We start from the raw sequence: 21,521 nt of genomic DNA, 5'->3' as shown, positions 1-21,521 counted from the left end.
TTTTTTCTAGAGTTATAAAACAATAAGATGAGTAGATAATTATTTCTTAAAAAACTTACTAACATTGTCTTACTTTTTTAGGGTAAGTGTGAAATATAAACACTTAGATATCTGCCATCAATGAAGAAATGAACTCAATATTTTTTAAATGTTATGTTTTTTTGGAATCTGAATTTCTCAAATTAGAGTTTTTGTATAGTATGAGAAAATCAAGTAAAGAAAAGATTAAATAAGTAGTCTGGATGTTTGAATAGTTAGAAGCTATTACAATAATATTTAATATTTTTGGTCATCATAGTCTAATTGTAGGACAGCTCAACATAATTCCAAGTTTTATCTTCTTATGCTTCCAACTCTCAATAAGTTTGCCTTGGGGACTATGTTAAGAATAGTGTGTGCTAAGAAATTATTCCCAATTTATTAGCACCTGCCCTTTTTTTCTATAGAAAATTTCCTGAAGATTTCCAAACCACCTAAAAGTTCTCTATTCTTCCCCTAAGATTTATAAACTTCTGTCATTCTAGATGCTGGAAGAAATTTCTTCAAAAATAAATCTTTTGTTGTCCATGAAAATCATTTGTCTTTGAAACAACCCTGATTTAAACTGTAAGTGACTTATTTGTTCTCCTTCCTTAGAAAGGTTAGTGAGTTCATTGATCTGTTTGATGAATTTCTGGCTGTAAAGAGGTCATCTGAGGTTGTAAAATGGGAATGGGAGCCCCTTTGGAAGTGGATGTGGATTTTCTTACATTTGAACTCTGGGTGGAGTTGGAAGAGGGACCATTGCAAATTCTTTGTGTCATGTCTCTTGATTCGTCTTTTCATAATGGTTTAAGATAGAGATTATAGTTTAAGATAGAGATTACTATTTGCTTTGATTGTTTGATAGAACACTCTCATTAAGTCATTTTGAGCTTGGAGTTTCCAAGGTCAGAATAATTTTGATAATTCTTTGGATTTCTTTAATGGCTGAAGGACTATTCATGTTTTTTAAATTTCTTCTTGAATTTGGTTTAGTGAATTTCATTGTTTCCTAAAAATGTGTCCATTTCCTTGGAAATTGTCACACTTGTTGGCATATCTAATTCCTTATAATATTCTCTTAGTAACTTTACTGTGTTTGACTGCAGTTCTATCTCCCTTTTCAGTATGGAAATTCTTTATTTCTGCCTTTTATTTGTTCTTCAACAATTTTACTAGAGACCCACCAATTGTATTAGTCTGTTCAAAGAATGATTGCTTAGATTTTGATTTCCTTTATGAAAATTTATTTTCTATTTTATTAACTTCTACCCATTATTATTTTATTACTTATTTTCTACTTTCTTTAAACTTATTTTACTGTTTTTTTTAAGTTTTTTAGCCTTTCTCATTTCTAAGGCAAGCATTCAAGACTAAAATGACTCCTCTAGATTTGGATTATTTAGCAATATATTTCTTAATTTCCAAAGATATAGGAATTTTCTAGTTATTTTTTAGTTATGGCTTATCTGAATTTCTGGACAGACACCATATTCAGTATAAATTCTATTTAAAAAATTTGTTGAGATGTGTTCTATGGTCCAGGATACGATCAATTTGTATATGCACTTCCAATATGTTTGACAAGAATGTGTTTATATTTCAGCACCTGACCACATGTCATACAGTGAATATTCTCAGAACATCATTTGATAAACTAAAAATGAAGAAAAGGAAAGAATGTTTTCATCAGATGTTCTACATCTACCTCTACATTAATTGATCAAGAATTCCAATTATTTAGAATGGAAGGGCAGATAAAGTACTTCTCGGATATGGTGAAGTTCAAGGAGTTCATCATCACCAAGCCCTTATTATATGAAGTGTTAAAGGGACTTATCTAAGAAAAAGAAGATAAAAAATATAAACAGTGAAAGGATAGCAAACTCACAGTTTTTAACAACCACACCTAAAACAAAAGCAAACCAAGAGGACAGCTAGATCAGGAGTGGAACCATAGAAATGGAGATCACATGGAGGGTTAGCAACAGGGGAGTGGGAGGAGGAGAAGGGGGGAGAAGATATAGAAAATGAGTAGCATAGATGGTAGGTAGAAAATAGACAGGAGGCAGGGCAAGACTAGTATGGGAAATATAGAATCTAAAGAACTTGTTACACATGGACATAAACAAAAGGGGGGATTGGTGGGGGAGGGGGTGTGCAGGGTGGAAGGGAATGAAGGGGGAAATGGGACAACTGTAATGCCATAATCAATAAAATACAATTTTAAAAAGAATACCAATTATACTTTTGATAATTTCTTTATATTTATAGATTTATTTTGGATTCCTGTTCTACCAGTTAATAGGGATATGTTGAAGAAACCATTATAATTAAAGATTTGAATTTTTTGTGGACTTGTTAATTTTACTTCTTATACTTGAGTATCTCTTCTCAGAAATATACAAATTTGCATTAAGATTAAAAATGTGATATATTTCTCATTTATCTTATTACATTATTATGGAGTTACCCTATTTATTTGAAATAATGTTTATTCAATTAAGGGCAATATTGTTTAATATCAATATAACAATATAAGCACTTTTATAGAAATAATGATGTTAATATATGTAATTGTTACTTTTCAAATTTACATTTTTGTGTTTTAGCTATGTCTTTTGCAATAACACACAGGATTTAAAATTGTTTTTCAGAATAGTCTAATGAGTTTGAATTAACTGGGGAATTTAGTCTGTGTACATTTGTTGTAATTAATTATTTATATAGGTTTGTGTCTAAAATGTGTTATTTTCTTCAGTTTAATCATCCAGCATTTATCCCCACTCAACCTCTCTTTCTATTTCTCTTCCTATCTTCTTTTATTATTTTTCCACTCATCTTATGTTTTTCCCTTCTACTGGTTTGGGATATCCATATGGTGTTCTAATTTCTCAGCAACTCCCTGGGTAATAGCAACACAAATACTTGTGAAGGTCTAAAGTTAATCAATGTCTACCCCTCTCTTGAAAAATACAATAACAATATCTTAGGTGCACACATCCATTTCCATCTTAGCATATAGTTTAAATCTATTGCATAAAAAATTATATGGTATTACTACTATTGGTTTTTAAAAATTTTTCAAACTATGTGATTTCAATTTACCCACAAGGTTTCAAATTTCCTTTTAAAATATTCTTTATTTTTTAATTTTATTTAACTCTTGTTCAAGTACAGTTTTCTCTTTTATATTTCCAGCCCTGCCCCCCCCAGTGATCCCCACCTCCCTCCCATTTCCGCCCCCCACCTTAGTTATTGTCCATGTGTCCTTTATACTTATTCATGGGAGTCCATCCCCTTTTCCCCTATGATTCTCTCCCCTCTCCCCTCTGGACCCTGTCAGCCTGTTCTATATTTGAGTGTCACTGGTCATATTTTGCTTGCTTGTTTGTTTTGTTGTTTAGATTCCTGTTGAAGGTGAGATCATATGGTATTTGTCTTTCACCGCCTGGATTATTTCGCTCAGCATAATGCTTTCCAGTTCCATCTATGATGTTGCAAAGGAAGAAGCTCCTTCTTCCTTTCCGAAGCATAGAATTCCATTGTGTAAATGTACCATAGTTTTTTGATCCAGTCATTTACCGATGGGCATCTAGGTTGCTTCCAACTCTAGGCTATTGTAAATTGTGCTGCTATGAACATTGGGGTTCATAGGTTCTTTTGGATTGGTGTTTCAGGGTTCTTAGGATATACTCCTAACAGTGGAATTGCTGAGTCAAAAGGCACGTTCATTTTTAGTTTTCTTAGAAAATTCCATACTGTTTTCCATAGTGGTTGTACCACTCTGCAGTCCCACCAACAGTCAACTAGAGTCCCCTTTTCCCCACAACCTCTCCAGCACTTGTTGTTTGTTCCTTTGTTTATGATAGCCATTGTGACTGGTGTGAAGTGGTATCTCATTGTGGATTTAATTTGCATCTCTCTGATAGNTGATCCCTCCTACTTTGTTCTTCTTTCTCAAAATTGCAGCAGCTATTCGGGGTCTTTTCTGGTTCCATATAAATTTTTGAAGTGTTTGTTCTATGTCTGTGAAATACGCCATTGGTACTTTAATAGGTATTGCATTGAATCTGTAAATTGCTTTGGGTAGTGTGGACATTTTAATGATGTTAATTCTTCCAATCCATGAACAGGGATATGTTTCCATTTGTTTGTGTCTTTATTGATTTCTTTCTTCAGTGTTGTGTAGTTTTCTGCATACAGGTCTTTAACCTCCTTGGTTAGGTTTATTCCCAGATATTTTCTTTTTATTTTGCTATATTGAATGGGATTTTTTTCTTGATTTCTGCTTCTGCTATTTCATTGTTGGTATACAAAAATGCCTTTGATTTCTGGATATTAACTTTGTATCCCGCTGTTTTGCCAAATTCATTTATTAGTTCGAGCAGTTTTTTGGTAGAGGCTATAGGGTTTTCCATGTACACTATCATGTCATCTACAAACAATGGCAGTTTTGTTTCCTCCTTTCCGATTTGGATGTCTTTTATTTCCTTTTCTTGTCTGATTGCTGTGGCTAGAACTTCCAATACTATATTGAATTGAAGTGGTGAAAGTGGACAACCTTGTCTTCTTCCTGATCTTAGTGGAAAAGCTTTTAGTTTTTGCCCATTGACTATGTTGTTGGCTGTAGGTCTTTCATATATGGCCTTTATTATATTGAGGAATGCTCCCTCTATTCCCATCTTGCTGAGTACCTTTATCATAAATGGGTGTTGTACCTTATCAAAAGCTTTTTCCACATCTACTGATATGATCATGTGGTTTTTGTCTTTGCTTTTGTTTATGTGATGGATTACATTTACTGATTTACAAATATTGAACCATCCGTGCATCCCTGGGATGAATCCCACTTGGTCGTGGTGTATAATCTTTTTGATGTATTGTTGGATGGCATTTGCCAATATTTTATTGAGGATTTTAGCGTCTATGTTCATCAGCAATATTGGCCTGAAGTTTTCTTTCTTTGTTGTGTCTCTATCTGGCTTTGGAATTAGGAGGATGCTGGCTTCATAAAAAGAGTTTGGGAAGTTTCCCTCCTTTTGGATTTTTTGGAATAGTCTGTGAAGAATAGGGGTTAGCTCTTCCTTAAAAGCTTTGTAGAATTCTCCTGTGAAACCATCTGGTCCAGGGCTTTTGTGTGATGGGAGTTTTTTGATTACTGGTTCAATTTCATTTGCTGTTATTGGCCTGTTCAGGTTTTCTGCTTCTTTTTCATTGAGTTTTGGAAGATTATATTTTTCTAGAAATTCGTCCATTTCACCAAGGTTTTCAAATTTCTTGGTATACAACTCTGCATAGTAATTTCTTACAGTTCCTTCTATTTCTGTGGTATTAGTTGTAATCTCTCCTCTTTCATTTCTGATTGTGTTTATTTGGGTCCTCTCTCTTCTTTTCTTAATGAGCCTACTTAAAGGTTTGTCTATTTTGTTTATCTTGTCAAAAAAACAACTCCTGGAATCATTGATCCTTAGAATTGTGCTTTTAGTCTCTATGTCAGTTAGTTCTGCTCTGATCTTGGTTATTTCTTTCCTTCTACTCATTCTGGGCTGTCTTTGTTGTTGTTCCTCGAGTTCTTGGAGGCGTCAGGTTAGGTTGTTTGTTTGAAATGTTTCTATCTTCTTTAGTTAAGCTTGTATGGCTATGAACTTCCCTCTGAGGACTTCCTTCACTGTGTCCCATAAGTTTTGGGTTCTTGTACTCACAACAACATTTTCATTTGTTTCCAGAAGCTTTTTGATTTCTTCCCTAATTTCAATCTTGACCCATTCATTGTTTAATAGCATATCATTCAGTCTCCATGATTTTGGGTGTTTTGGGTTTTTTCTTGTGGGGTTGGTTTCCAATTTCAGTCCCTTTGTTATCAGAGAAAATGCTTGGTATGATTTCTATTTTCCTAAATTTGTTGAGACTCGTTTTGTGTCCTATCATGTGGTCTATCTTTGAAAATGTTCCATGTGCATTTGAAAAGAATGTGTATTTAGCTTCTTTGGGATGAAGGGCTCTATATATATGTCAAGTCCATTTCATCTAGGGTGTCGTTTAATGCTGCAATATTTTTGTTGATATTTTGTTTGGAAGATTTGTTCATTTTGACAGTGGGATGTTAAAATCCCCTACTATAATTGTGTTGCTGTCAATATCTTTCTTGAGATTCTCTAGGATTTTCTTTATATATTTGGGTGCTTCTATGTTGGGTGCATACATATTTACAACGTTTGTGTCTTCTTGGTGGATTCCTCCTTTGAGTATTATGAAGTGACCTTCTGGGTCTCTCGTTATGGCCCTGTTATTGAAGTCTATTTTGTCTGATATGAGAATTGCTACCCCGGCTTTTTTTTCTTGTCCATTCACTTGGAAAACTTGTTTCCATCCTTTCACTTTTAGTCTGTGGTGGTCTTTTGACCTGAGGTGGGTCTCCTGTAGGCAGCATATGTGAGAGTCATACTTTCTTATCCATTCAGCTATTCTGTGTCTTTTAATTGGTGCATTTAATCCATTTACATTTAAGGTTATTATTGAAAGGGACTTATTCATTGCCATTTATGTACCTGTGTTCCTCTCTGTCTCTCTCTTTTCCTTCCTTTCCTTAAAGCAGCCCTTTTAGTAATTCTTGTAGAGCTGGTTTTGTGGAGGCGTATTCTTTTAGACTTCTTTTGTCTTGGAAGCTCTTTATTTGGCCTTCTATCTTGATTGAGAGCCTTGCTGGATAAAGCAGCCGTGGTTGTAGGCCTCTGTTTCTCATTACTTGGAATATTTCCTGCCATTCTTTTCTTGCTTGGAATGCTTCCATTGAGAAGTCATTAGCCAGCCTTACTGGGACCCCCTTGTATGTTACTTCCTTTTTCTCCCTTGCTGCTTTTAGGATTCTCTCTTTGTCTTGGAGTGTTGCCATTTTAATAATGATGTGTCTTGCAGTAGGCCTGTTTGGGTTCCACCTGATTGGAACTCTCTGCAATTCCCAACTCTCTGCATTCTCAACTTAGGAAAATGTTCCGTTATTACTCTTTCAAGTAGGTTTTCTATCCCTTGTTCTTCTTCCTCTCCTTCTGGTATTCCTATTATTCGGATATTATTATGTTTCATGTTGTCTTGCATTTCTCTTAAATTCTCCTCATTTTTTCTGATTCTCTTTTCCCTTACTTGGGCCCTCTGGGAGATTCTTTCTATCCTGTCTTCTATCTCACTTATACGATCTTCCGCCATATCCATTCTATTCTTCATACCTTCTACTGTGTTCTTCAGTTCAGACATTGTATTCTTCATTTCCGCTTGGCCTTTGCTGATGGTTTCTATTTCCTTTTTCATGTTGGTGTAGTTTGCAGAGAGTTCATTGTAGCTCCCCTGTATTTTCTGGTAGCTCGTTGTAAGCTCTTTGAATTTCCTGATAACCAGTGCTTTGAATTCAATATCTGATAGTTAACTTGCCTCTATTTCATCTAACGTTCTTTCTGAGACTTCCTCCTTTTCTTTCATTTGGGGATTGTTTGTTTGTATTTCCATTGTTTGTGATGGTCCTCTTGGTGGTCTCAGCTTCTTAAATTGATCCGTTCTGGTTCCCTGGGTTTATGGTGTGAACTTCTGTGGTAGGATACCTGTGAGATTCAGTGGTGCAGTGTCCTGCAGGTATCTTGGTGTTCTCTGCTTCCACGTACTCGTCTTGTTGGTTTCCAGCTGGTCAAACCTTTTTTTCTGGTCTCACTAGCTGCAGCAGCCTGAGGGGCTATAGTGTGGCCTTTCTCGCTTCTCGTTAAACTCGACTGGTCTTGCCAGTTTCCTCCCAAGATCCAGACTGGCACCGCTCTCCTGGCCCCACTGAGAGCAGATTTTTCCCCAGGATTCCCAGCCCTAGTCTGGCGTGAGGGCGCACACTCCCAGCCAGGCTTTCCTGGTCTTGTAGGCTTGGGGGTGGACCTTTCCCAGTGCTGTGCCAGAACACACAGGGCAACTCACAATTCTCTCAAACTGACAGCCACAGACTGACTCCCAGTGCTTCTCAGCCTGCACCAGCTGGTTAGTGAGGGAGCTGATGGCTGGCTCTCTTGCAGGGGACTTGCTAGCAGCCCAAGGCTCCCTGAGACTGTGGGAGAGCCGACTCAGACCCCGTGCTACAGGGAATGCTCGGGCGACTCTCTGTTCCCCAATCGGACAGCCACAGCCTGAGTACCAGTGCTCCCCAGTCTGCGCCAGCTGAGTAGGGAGGGAGCTGGTGACTGGCTCTCTTCCAGGGGCCCTGCCAGCAGCCCAAGACTCTCCAAGACTGTTTGAGAGCCGGCACAGGCCCTGCAACACAGGGAATGCAGGGGCGACTCTCAGTTCTCCCAGGCCAGCAACCACAGCCTGACTCCACAGGTTATGAGAGCTCTCTGGTTTGCTTCCCAATGCCCACTCCTCTCTCTGCCACTACAGGCAAACCGATCTGTCCTGGTGTTTTCCAATCTGAGCCCTGCCAGATAGGGAGGGTGCCAGTGACTAGTTTTATGCCAGGATTGCTGTTACCCGCCCTCAGATCTCAGAGACCGGGGTGGCCCGGTGGAGGGCCTGCAGCCTCTGCGCTGTTTCCTCCTACCTTGTTGATCTGCGGTCGCCTCCTCTCCTCAACCTCTGGTCATTCCGTGTCCGCTACACTCTCTGGAGTCCTGCCTTCTTATGTGCTGGGTCCCTGTTGGCTATCCGCTGTGCTCCTCAGCAGATCAGCCCGGTCTTTCTCTGGCGCACAGAGGGAAGCAAAATCCTTTGTCCTACTCCACCGCCATCTTCTTGATGAGTCCTAATTATCTTTATTCTTCTTTACTATCCTACATCTCAGCCCTTCCTTCCATTTAAAAAAGTCTTAAATTTTTCTCTAACAGAGATTAGCTGTAGTAAGCCCTTTCAAGTTTCGGTTTACTTGTCTGGCCCACCCTGCAAATTTTTTCTAAAGATTAAATTTATTCTTTAGATATAGCAATAATTACAATGACTTGTGCAATATTTGAATTATATTTTTGCAAAACTCTAAACCTTATATTAAATTATTAGGGTTGGCAGTATAAAAGATTTCATCTAGAATTGTAAAATTATAATTTATCAAGTGTATATGCTGGCTTCATAGAGATATTTAACACTATGATGCTGCATTGCATTGTCTTGTATTGAAAAAGCCTTAGGTAAGAAACTGAGACTAATTTCCTAAATATCGTCCCTAGGCTTAAAATTTTACTCTTTGTATTGGAGAAACTTAATAAAATTTATAAGATACATTAGAATTTTGTTAGAAATCCAAGCCAAGCACATAAATCCTGTATGCAATTTTATCCAACAATAAAATGAAACAGGATGGTGAAATGTCCAATGTTTCTGAGTTACTTTATAATCTTATCCTACTGTATCGCCCTCTATTTTTTTCTAAGGAGATGGTGAACTTGGCTTCAAAACTCCTCAAGTAATATTGCCAAATCAGCCTCTCAAAGTAAAAGTCGTACACACTCCGAGAATGTGTGACGGCATCAGCAAAACACAGGGGTGGAGACCTAAGGCACAGCATAGAGACATGAAAGCAACCATAGCTCCAGAGCAGGTAGAAAAAGAAACAATCATATAACAAGTAAAGGCATTCTAAAGAAGGTTTGCTTTTGTATAAACAAGTATATATTGTTGATGAAGTCTAATTCAAATAAATGAGGGCAAATCCATTTTTGGGTCTAATTTCCACTAAACTAAAAGATAGTTTTTAATAGTTTAGTGTGTGTGTGTAGAGATATACATACATACATATATAGTGTGTATGTATATGTTTAGTGTATGTGTATGTATATGTGTAGTGTGTATGTGTATGTTTAGTGTGTGTGTAGAGATATATATATACATACACACATACACTGTATATATATACCTGTGTATATGTATACACATATATGTATGTATATATATGTATATACACGTATGTATACACATATATTTGTATATATGTATATACACACATATATATTTATTTACCTGTTAAATTTGGACTTTGGCATCATGCAGGGCATAAGGCATCATGCTTTTTGTTGTTATTTTGGATTGGTTTTTACTGTTCCTGGTAAAACCTTAGGTGCTTTGTGCTTGCAAAGGCTTTTGACAATAAAATGTTTAAGTCAATGTACTAGATATTGGCCTCTAAGTTATGCAAAATTTTTGTCTGTCCTCATAATTTTCAGTTACACTGACTGTACAATTTGGACTTATATAATTGATTTCAAAATAAAATTAATTTTCCTGAAGCTTTTGGCTTAAGTATTGCTACCCTAAACTAGATGCATTTTACTGATCACAATTTGTCTTCTAAAACACTTTTTGTATTTTAAGTGAGGTACAGTCATTTTGTTTTTCCTGTCATAGACGGCTATGATATAAAGCACATTCTACTTTGGAGAGAATGGTTGAAGCTATCTCTATACATAAAGCACTTTAGCTGAAAGGTACTGTATTCCTGAAATGGGCTTTCATTATTTATTGACTCACTACCCTGTCATCATTTTCCTGAAGCACTTTTGATCTCTTTAATAAATATTGTAATTTCATTTTGAAAGTATTTACCATGCTGAAAAGCACTTAAAAAAATTACCATAACCGGGGTTTTGTTTGAATAACCAATGATGAAACCTGCTCTCTTGTTCTCAGGCAAGAACAAGACATTGGTTATTGTGAGCACTGTCAGTTTGGTGAAAATAGGCATGGTAATTAATGTATACTCAAGGAAAGGAATGGTGGTGAATTTTGGAAAAGCAAGAGCATTTACAGTCTGAAATTTAACCCTTGCCTTAAGGTGTCAAGGTAAGGATGTCAAGAGCAGTTTTTCATGTATCACAAAGAATATGTTAATCTTAAAATTGTGTTAATGGTAGCTAGGTAAGTGAAATTTAATATCTCTTCTGAATGCATTAGTTTATAAATACTCTGCCTGGGGTTGTCTTAACTCAGTCCTGGGACTGGTTAACAAGTTATTGATAAGAAAATGCATAAAGTAGTACTTTGCACATAACACATAGTCCTACACATTTCATGATTTAACAAATTTTAAAAAATGATCTATCCCACAGTGACAAATTCAGAATTGACTCATTTTTTGAACACCTTACCAGGGATGTTCAACCTTTTGGCATCTCTGGACCTCACTGGAATAAGAGTTGTCTTGGACCACACATTAAATATACAAACACTAATAAAAACCGACAACAACACCAAAAAATTTTTAAGCAAATTAAAAGCATTCATAGCCATACTGGGCCTCTTGCGGCCCACAGGCTTTGGGTTGGATACCCCTGTAACCTCCCTAGACCATGTGTGAGTGGTCTTGATGCCCCTGTTTTGACTTCCATTTTTATCTGGACTTACAGTCCTCCTAACTGAAGTGCTACATGTCTTGGAGAAGGTGAATATTTTAAGAACAGTTCATACTCAGCTAAGTGATTTGTTCCTGCTCTTCAGCTTCTCTTTTTTTGTTTTTGTTTTTCATTTATACATTTAAATGTCAACTTTTTTTAGCCAACTTCCCTAAATACTTCATTTAAAGTAGCCATGGCATCTAAGCACTTTATTATAGACTTTTGTGTTTCTCAGGGCTTAGTGTCATCTCATATTGCCATGTTCATATATTTGTTTACTTTTATATTTTCTTTCTCCTCTATCTAGAGCATAAGTAAGTTGGCTTATTTTATTTGCCATTAGATCACCAGAAGAACGTTGGCATGGAGTAAGCACAAATTTGGTATTTATTAAGTATACAGATATCCATATTTAATAAATATATAAGTAGTACATATATTGTACATATCAGTATTTAAAATGTGCAATGGCCCATAAACTATAGGGTAGAAAGCACATTTTCCCAAGGAAGGCATCTATTGGTATTCCTTTTTTTCATAAAATTTGCAACTCTTCTAATGAGTTTCTGACAGCAAAGGGAATGCCATTTATTTAATTTTGTATATAAATATTCTTCATGTTAATTCAGCTATTTACTCTAGAAAGATAATATATCTAGACTGTATTTAAACTGTCTTTAATGATATTTAGGATTCTGTCACTTAGAGAGGAGTTGGGAACTCTCTCTTTTGGAGTAAATAGATAGCATGCAATATGCATATTGAAAATATTTGGTGATTGAAGATAATTGGTTCATTGATGTAGAAGTAGCAATGAGTTTAGAGAAAATGGAAACCATTTTGAAGATAAGGTGCATCTTCGAAAATTGGAAACAACAATGTCTTCAATTTCTGAATGTACTTTGTTTCCCACTGTTTTTTTTCTATTTATTTTATTTTTTTCAATTTTTTATTTAATTATTTTTCAAGTACAGTTTTCTATCTATTACTCCCATCCTTTCCACCCCCCTGCTCCCCCCCCCGCCCTCCCATTTCCACCCTTCTCAGTTGTTGTCCATGTATCCTTTATATATGTTCCTTTAAATCCCTCCCCTATTTCCCCGGAAATTCCCTCCCCTCTCCCCTCTGGTCACTGTCAGCCTGTTCTCTATTTCAGTGTCTTTGGTTATATTTTGCTTGCTTGTTTGTTTTGTTGTACCCCACTGTTTTGCCAAATTCATTCATTAGGTCAAGTAGTATTTTGGTGGAGTTTAAAGGGTATTCTATACGCAATATCATGGCATCTGCAGTGATAACTTTATTTTCTCCTTTCCAATTTGAATGCCTCTTATTTCTTTATCTTGTCTGATCACTGGAGCTAGAACTCCAATACTATGTTGAATCCAAGTGGTAAAAGTGGACATCCTTGTCTTCTTCCTGATCTTAGTGGGAAAGATTTCAGTTTTTGCCTGTCAAGTATGGTGTTGGGAGAATTAACATCATTAAAATGTCCATACTACCCATCCAAAGAAATCTATAGATTCAAAACAACCCCTATCAAAATACCAATAAAATATTTCACAGATACAAAACAAATATTTCAAAAATTTGCATGAAACTATAAATTTCCCTGAATAGCCTCAGCAATCTTGAGAAAGAAGAACAAAGTAAGAGAGATAACAATACCTGATATCAAACTATATGAAGGCCACTGTAATCAAAACAGTCTGGAACTGGCATAATAACAGACACATAAATCAATGGAACAGAATAGAGAGCTCAGAAATAAACCCACGTCAATACATTCAGTTAGTATTTGACAGAGGGGTCAGTAAGATAAAGTGGAATAAAAATATCTTTGATAAATAGTGTTTGGAGATCTAGACAAATACATGAAAAAAATGAAATTAGACATCCAAGTTACACCACACACCAAAATAATCTCAAAATGGATAAAAGGCATAAATATAAGTTGTGACACCATAAAAGTCCTAGAGGAAAACAAAGGCAGGAAAATTTCAGCTACTCCACACAACAATATTTTCACTGATACATCCATGAGGTCAAGGGATACAAAGCAAAGAATAAACAAATGGGACTAAAACTTAAAAGCTTCTGCACAGCTAAGAAAATGTCAACAAAATGGAAAGGGAACCAACTGTATGGGAAAATATTTTTGTCAATGGTACCTCAGAAAAGGGTTTGATCTCTAAAATATATAAAGAACTCAAACAACTCCACACCAGGAAGACAAAGAATCCAATTTTAAAAAGTGGGCAGAGGACCTGAACAGACACTTCTCTAAGGAGGACATACAGAGGGTCCATTGACACACAAAAAAATTCTCAACATCACTCATTAGAGAGATGCAAATTAAAAACCACAATGAGATACCACCTCACACAAGTCAGAATGACCATTATTAATAAGTAAACAAATGACAAGTGCTGGAGAGGTTGTGGAGAAAAGGGAACCCTAGTACACTGTTGGTGGGAATGCAGACTGGTGCAGCCACTGTGGGAAACAGTATGGAATTTTCTCAGGAAACTAAAGATAGAACTGCCTTTCAATACAGTGATCCCGCTGCTGGGACTATATCCTAATAATCCTGAAATGCCAATTCAAAAGAACCTATGTACCACAACGTTCATAGCAGTGTTATTTACAGTAGCCAAGTGCTGGAAACAGCCTAAGTGCCCATCAGCAAATGAGTAGATCAAAGAACTGGTACACTTGCACAATGGAATACTTACTACACAGCAGAAAGAAAGAAGAAACTCTAATTGTCTTGACAGCATGGATGGAACTGGAGAGCATTATGTTAGGTGAAGTAAGACAGGCAATGATAGACAAATATCATATGATCTCACCTATAAGTGGACCCTAGTCAATAATACAAACAAATGAGCAAAATAGAACCAGAGACTTGGAAATAAAAAATAAACTCAGTGATCAGAGTGGAGGGGAGATGAGGCTAATGAGAGAAAGAAGGGGAAGAGACAAGCAAAGGAACACAAATAGAGGATTCATGAGCAAGGACAATGGTGGGGAGTTGACTGTGGGTGTGGGGGTGGTTTAGGGGAGAGTAATGGGGAAAAAAGTAGGACATCTGTAACTGACAATAAATAAATAAAAGAAAACTGGAAGCCAACTACTCAATAGAAAGTGAAACTAAATAAGTAAGAAAGAATATAATTGGACATATGGTGAGTTTGTTAGAATTGATGAAGTATTATTTTCAAATTTTTGTATTATTCTGTTTCCAAGAAGACTTACCAGCATAAATTTTCACAGCCAAGACCCATTTATTGATTTATTCTCCCATTGACTTGTTTCATATTAATTCCAGGTGGTTTGTAAGAAATAATTAGCACTTATACTTATGCAATAAAATATTAAGAAATGGTTGATTTTGAGTTAAATTCTCCTTGGATTTGATAGGCTAATAATAATAAATGGCTTTACAGAAGACAAACAGATTGAATAGGAGTTTATTTTTTAGTTACATTAAAAATTTTATCCTTTTTCAATAGCATGGATGGACCTGGAGAACATCATGCTAAGTGAAATAAACCAGTCAGTAACTGATTTCCATATGATTTCACTAATATGTAGACTATAATGAACAAATTGAACTAACAAGCAAAATAGAGACAGACTGCTAAACAGAAAGTAGGATGACAGCTAAGGATGGTGGGTTAGGGTAGGAAGGAGGGATTGAGTAAAAAGGAGAAAGGACTCTTGGACATGGACAGCAGTGTGGTGATTGTGGGGATTTGGGGGAGTGGGGTGTAAGGAGGTTAAACGGTAATGCAAAAAATACAATAAAAATTTAAAATTGTATTATTACACTTAACAATTTAAAAACTGATAAAAATTATTGCATGGTAATGATAAACTATTATTTTGTGTACACTATGGCACATGAGATGAATTGTTTAGACTGGATTTGGGTTGGTAGTGATGTATGGTGAATGAGATGTATATGTTTTAAATGAGAAGTCATATGTTATAAAAATCCTCTGCAGTTCAACAAATGTAATTTTTGTTAACAAACTCATGTAATTGTATTTAAAAGGTTAATGAGGGAAATAATTTTACATTTTCCACCAAGATTATTAAAAATGGGCCAGTTATAGAGTGGGATTATCTTTTTAATTAGCCCCTGATTATCAATTAATTTACAGAGAATGTCAGTTTTAGAAAAGTAAATAGATAGTAATATGTTTCAGCATCTAAAGCATTTTCAGAGATGGCTAAAGGCTGTTAATTTCTGCAGTGTGGAATATTTTACATACTCTACTAATTTCTTGAGAGATTAGACTCATTTGGAAATAAAACCACTTTTTAAATGTCATCTCTGAATAAGTAGCTTATGGTGAACTCATAATATGATGACTGCACTTTTTGCCATTTTAGTTGCATGGGAAGAAATAAAATCAAGGTATTAAAAATTACAGTATTCTTGATAATAGAAATGGGAACAGAATCGGTATGACCACAGTTACAGTTACAGTAGTAAGCAATAGTTATATAAGTAGTATGCAGTGTTATGTAGTTCCAGCTTCTTTAGTGCATTCTATTAGACAGGTTCTTTCAGACATAATCTCTGGTTCTCAGATCAATCTTGAAAGATAAATAAGATTATTCAAATTATTGGAGTAGAAATTCTAGAGATATAACACCTTGTCTTTTGTCTTACATTTAGTATGCGACAAAGCTAGAATTTTAACCCAGGTCTCTCTCAGCTCTAAATATCATGCTCTTAAAGATTATAGTATATTTAATGGCTCAGAGCCATTAAATTTCATTAATACATACTTCCTAGGATATTTTAAATAATAAAACAAGACTAATGCATATAAAGTACTGAGTACAGTGTCTTCCCATAGAAAGTACTGAATACATATGTTATCTTTATTATTAAAATAATTATGATAACTTTCATATTTTATTTTGAAACAAATGAGCTACTCAGGTTTTCAATTTACCTCTAACTGTTGTGCTCCTTATTTTGAGAAACATCTTCCTAATTCATTTGAAATTATAATTTGCCTAAATATAAAGAAAATATTAGTACATCAATACTATGTATTGTTTCTTGAGGTTATAGTTTTAGGAAATACATTGAGTATTGTCATATCTTTTTGGTTTTCCATTAAATATGGTTTATAGAGATTACTGCATTGCCATAAGAACATGGAATTCAGCCACAGAAATAATAAACAGTTCAGAGAAAAGAGAAACTACAATGAGGTGATCCTCATTATTCTAAATTATTGTTTTACTTTTCCAGTAGCTTTGGCTGCTACTGACAATACCTGTATCACATGATTTTTTCCATTGTTGTGCTTTTATCAAAATAACAGTCATTAAGTGCAGCATACAGAGTTGGATGTGAGCCTCTACTCAACAACAGACCACAAGGCAAACAGATCTTCGAGCAAGTACCAGGGACCCCTTAAGGAACCATATGGGGAGATTAAGGCAGAGTATAGACAAGGCAAGAGACAGGACCCGGGGCACCATGTTTTGTTAATGTACATGGGTGATGTGCTTTGGGATTTCAAGGCTAAGGTGGATTGGTCACATTAAACCAGAACAGGGGAGTTTGGTGTGCTTCTTGATGATCTTATTTAAGGGAAGCATAAGGTGTAGCCCATGGGAGGCAGGGGAGGTTGTTGATCCTAGGGCTGTTGGGGAAGCTATATCAGTAATTTACATTTGCTTGTGACTCTTTAGGTTGCTATATGGCTATGTAATTGCATGAGGGGCTAGTGTCAGATTCAAGTTACTGCAGGCCACTTGGCCAAACAAAATGTCTGATGAGGCAGCAACACCACGGAATAGTTTAGCTAATCTCTCTACACGTATGCATTACTTATGATTTTCTACAAATGCATTTGTAAGTTTATATAATTGGTCTTTACTTATATAAAATAAATTAGGGTTTATAAAACAGAGAAATGAGTGGATGGCTTTGAAGTATTCACTAAAATTTTTTTAAATCACAAAGATTATTTAAGGTCTTTTGGAAATGTGAAGACCACAAGTTCATTTAAATGATATTTTAACTTATAACACTTTATTTAATGATGAGCCATCAATCAAAATGAGGCATGGTTATGTAAGTAATATAGAAAAATAAAGTTGTTTGATAGATTTTCTAGAAAAGTCCATGGTACCATGTGTAATGCAAACAACACTGTAATTGAACTTGAGTTACTCACAACATCAGGTCTGTTACTAATTAACTTCTAGAGGGAAGAAGGGAAATCTTCTTTCTAGGGAAATCATTTAACTTTGGCTTCCTTATCTGAACCATGAACTAGTTGAAATAAATGTGTGGTTACCAAACTATTAAGAGGCCATGATATGCTCTTCAGAATTGTATAGTAACCTGCCACAAGTGTGGAGTAAAGTGAGATTTTTGGATATCCAACCATTCGTGTTGAATTCATACAACACAATTTCACTCTCATCTGATCTAGTGTGGATCCCAGAATATTTTCATTTGTAAGGAGAGGCACTACTAATAGTATTTGAAAAACAATTTGACTCTACGGTCATTTCCACCACTGTTTTATTTTCCAAATGGTGGGATTGATACGAACTTTGAGAAATGTGCATATTAACTTTGAGAAAATGTATTTTGTTTTCAGAAAATAATTTTTAGGAAAATAAACTTTGTATAACTCTTTTGCAAAGTAGTTGTGAATAGTTGAGGATTTTGAGGGCCAGAAAAATTCATGCCTTTTTACAAGTTTCTCTTTATACATACGGTCTATTTCTTGTTGTTTCAAAAATAATACTTATATTTTAGAGATTATACTGAAATATTTACCCATGAATAGGTGTTATATTTGGCATTTGCTTCAAAATAAATAGGAATGTGGCTAAATGAGTTGGGTATAGATAAAACTAGATGGCTCCCAAGTCGATAATTGTTGGCATTGGCTAATGGGCAAATGTAGTTTCACTGTAATATTATTGAAACATTGGCATATGTTTGATTTTTCTATTGGAATATATTTTTAAAGATTCTACTTAAAATAAGTTTGTTCATTTATTACAAGAGTGTTCATTCTGTAGCCAGGAACAATTACTGATCCACTTAGGTTTCAGAGAGCAGATCTGTGTCATGTGATTTTACTGTCTTTAGGTGGTATTTCTTTTTGTTCAGCCAAGTTACACTGCACCATTTATTTTTGCTGTTAATGCACAGCTGTAGACATAAATTTTAGATGAGCCATTAAAATCACCTTTGCTCATTTTCCAATCAGATACGTCACTTTTAAAGTTAATTTAACAATTGATAATTATTTTCTTAGTTTAGTTATAGACATCTGTACATTTTTTTTTTAAGTTTTAATAGTGTTAAATGTCTCCTGGTAGACCATAAGACTCTGCAGTATCATTTTCAGGTATGTAAAATTACTGTATAGTACACTTTCTACTTCTACTGAAAACACGAATTTTAGTTTTATTATGGTTCTGGTCTAGAATGTGGTGTTCCCACTTGTACCATCACTGAATCAGTCTTCTCTCAATTCAGAAATCTGGAAAATTGAAAGCATTTTGCCTTTACTTTCAAACATTGCTTCATTTCTTTGTCATTTTGATACTGCTCTATTGTGTGGCACTGTCTGATAGATGACCAGATGGTCCTATTGAAAAACTTCAATTTATCCTGAAATGAAAATCTAGTAAAAAGAAACTTAGGAAAATTTAGACTACTGAAAGTTATGTTTTAAAAACTATCTGTTGTTACATTTATATCAAATATATTTATAAATAATTTATTTTCAAAGTAATTAAGGGAAATCTTATCAATGAGTGTATCTTCCCTATAAATTGAAGGGAATAATAATATATATATCAAAATGATATATAATATATCCTTATATATATCCTTATTCATTATGAGAATAATAGATTTAAATCATTAAGTGTAAATTATCTTTTGACATTCATGCTATAAATTTGCAGATTTATTTATTTATTTTATTATTTGTTGGTATAAAATTTAGAATGTTTTAATATTTTTGCATTGAGTTTGGGAAATATTGTACTTGAAAACTGGACACAAGAAATCCGAAACCCATGGAATACACTACTGTTACACTGACTTGTCCACCCCAGTCCACACCTATGGTCTTATAGTCCTCTGATGACCGGATAACAGAAGAGGAAAAATACTGAACTTGGTTCATGAACGGGTCAAATAGGTACCTAAGTTCAGCCATATCTGCTTGAATGGATTGCTACTACACTACAGTTCTGAAGGTTGATCTTGAAGGAAAGTAATGAAAAGAAATCCCCCCAGTCAACAGGGATTGTAGAGGTGACTGCAGTCATCCAATTTACATGAAAATAAAAGTGGTCCGTGTTATTATTTGTATTTTATGGGTCTTGACAAATAGCTTGCTTGGCTGTCCCTGGACCTTGAAGAAGAAAGATTTGAAAATAGAATGTCTTGGCTAGTAGACCTCAGTCTGCCTCTGCCATTAGCCACTCATGTTCTGTCACAATGGGCTCAGGAACAGAATAGCCACAGTGGCAGACGACGGCCCTTCCATAATGGGATCCCACTCAGTAAAGCTGGTTAAACTCTGGTCCCGGCAGCTGCAGCGCTGAACCAGCAGTGCCCACCCTCCAGCTCCCAGCACCTCTACTCAGCTTTGACCTTGCTGTCCCGCCCGTGGTGCCACTATGATGGAACAGATCATTTCCTTCGCCAAGGACTTCCTGGCTGGAGGCGTCACGGCCGCCATCTCCAAAACGGCCGTGGCCCCGATTGAGCGGGTCAAGCTGCTGCTGCAGGTGCAACATGCCAGCAGGCAGATCACAGTGGACAAGCAGTACAAGGGCATTGTGGACTGCATCTTGCGTATCCCCAAGGAACAGGGTGTGCTGTCCTTCTGGAGGGGCAACCTGGCCAACGTCATCTACTACTTCCCCACACAAGCCTTCAACTTTGCCTTCAAGGATAAGTACAAAGAGGTCTTCCTGGGAGGCGTGGACAAGCACACACAGTTCTGGAGATATTTTGCTGGCAACCTGGCCTCTGGTGGGGCGGCTGGAGCCACCTCCCTTTGCTTCGTCTACCCCTTGGATTTTGCCAGAACCCGTCTGGCTGCCGACGTGGGGAAATCTGACACCGAGAGAGAGTTCAAGGGCCTGGGACACTGTCTGGTGAAGATCATAAAATCCGACGGCATCCTCGGCCTGTACCAAGGCTTCAGTGTCTCTGTGCAGAGCATCATCCTCTACCGGGCTGCCTACTTTGGCTTGTATGACACGGCCAAAGGCATGCTCCCTGACTCCAAGAACACCCACATCATGGTGAATTGGACCATCGCACAGATAGTGACGGCTGTGGCGGGCTTGGCCTCCTACCCCTTCGACACCGTGCGGAGGCGGATGATGATGCAGTCCGGGCGCAAAGGAGACGAGATCATGTACAGGGGGACTGTCCATTGCTGGAGGAAGATCTTCAAGGACGAGGGGTTCAAAGCCTTCTACAAGGGCGCCTGGTCCAACGTCCTCAGGGGCATGGGTGGCGGCTTTGTGCTGGTCCTTTACGACGAGCTGAAGAAAGTCATCTAGGGGTGTCCTCTGGTCTAGACGCAGGGACCTGGAGAGTAGTGAAGAATCCTTCACTGTTTTGGACCATTGACCTTCCAGAAATTCTAGTGTTTCCTTGGCCAGATCATGTGTGAAAGGCTGGGGAGGCCTCTAGAACAGGGTTCATTGTGATCACAGCTGACACCTTGATTCCATTCATTGATTGGGGGGGGAGGGGAAACTTGACATCTTTTTGGTTCTGGGGCAGAGCAGCTCCCTTACACACACCTAGAGCCTAACTGTTTGGAGGATCAGTTGTGTTTAAGTAATTATTTTAAAAAGTCATGTCTCTCCCTTATAGTTAATCACTATTCTCTTTTGCACATCCAAATACTTGCGATAACATTCTATGTTGGGCATTCTGCTGCAAACAATAAAAACAAGACAGGGAAAAAAAGACTAGTTAAACTATTTGTGCTATTTATGCCATCAAATGTTCAACATAACAGCAAGGGAGATCAGGCCTAATAGAGTGCTGGATCCATCATATGGCTTACTGTCACACATCGTATCAAACAAGGGACCTTCTTTACAGCAAAGGACAAG

General features: G+C 36.5%; 1 protein-coding gene across 1 annotated transcript; it reads left to right on the top strand.

Annotated features, from left to right (window-relative positions):
* Positions 1–20,051: 20,051 nt before the first annotated feature.
* LOC119000914 (ADP/ATP translocase 3-like) lies at positions 20,052–20,957 on the top strand. The gene has a single exon (XM_037066043.1). The coding sequence runs from the start codon at positions 20,061–20,063 to the stop codon at positions 20,955–20,957; it is 897 nt and encodes a 298-aa protein (XP_036921938.1). The 5' UTR covers positions 20,052–20,060.
* Positions 20,958–21,521: the final 564 nt, after the last annotated feature.

The sequence above is a fragment of the Sturnira hondurensis genome, unplaced genomic scaffold, assembly GCF_014824575.4.
Source record: "Sturnira hondurensis isolate 20B ecotype Veracruz unplaced genomic scaffold, ASM1482457v3 Scaffold0016462, whole genome shotgun sequence".
NCBI lineage: Eukaryota > Metazoa > Chordata > Mammalia > Chiroptera > Phyllostomidae > Sturnira > Sturnira hondurensis.
This window is presented reverse-complemented; position numbering and strand designations above follow the sequence as displayed.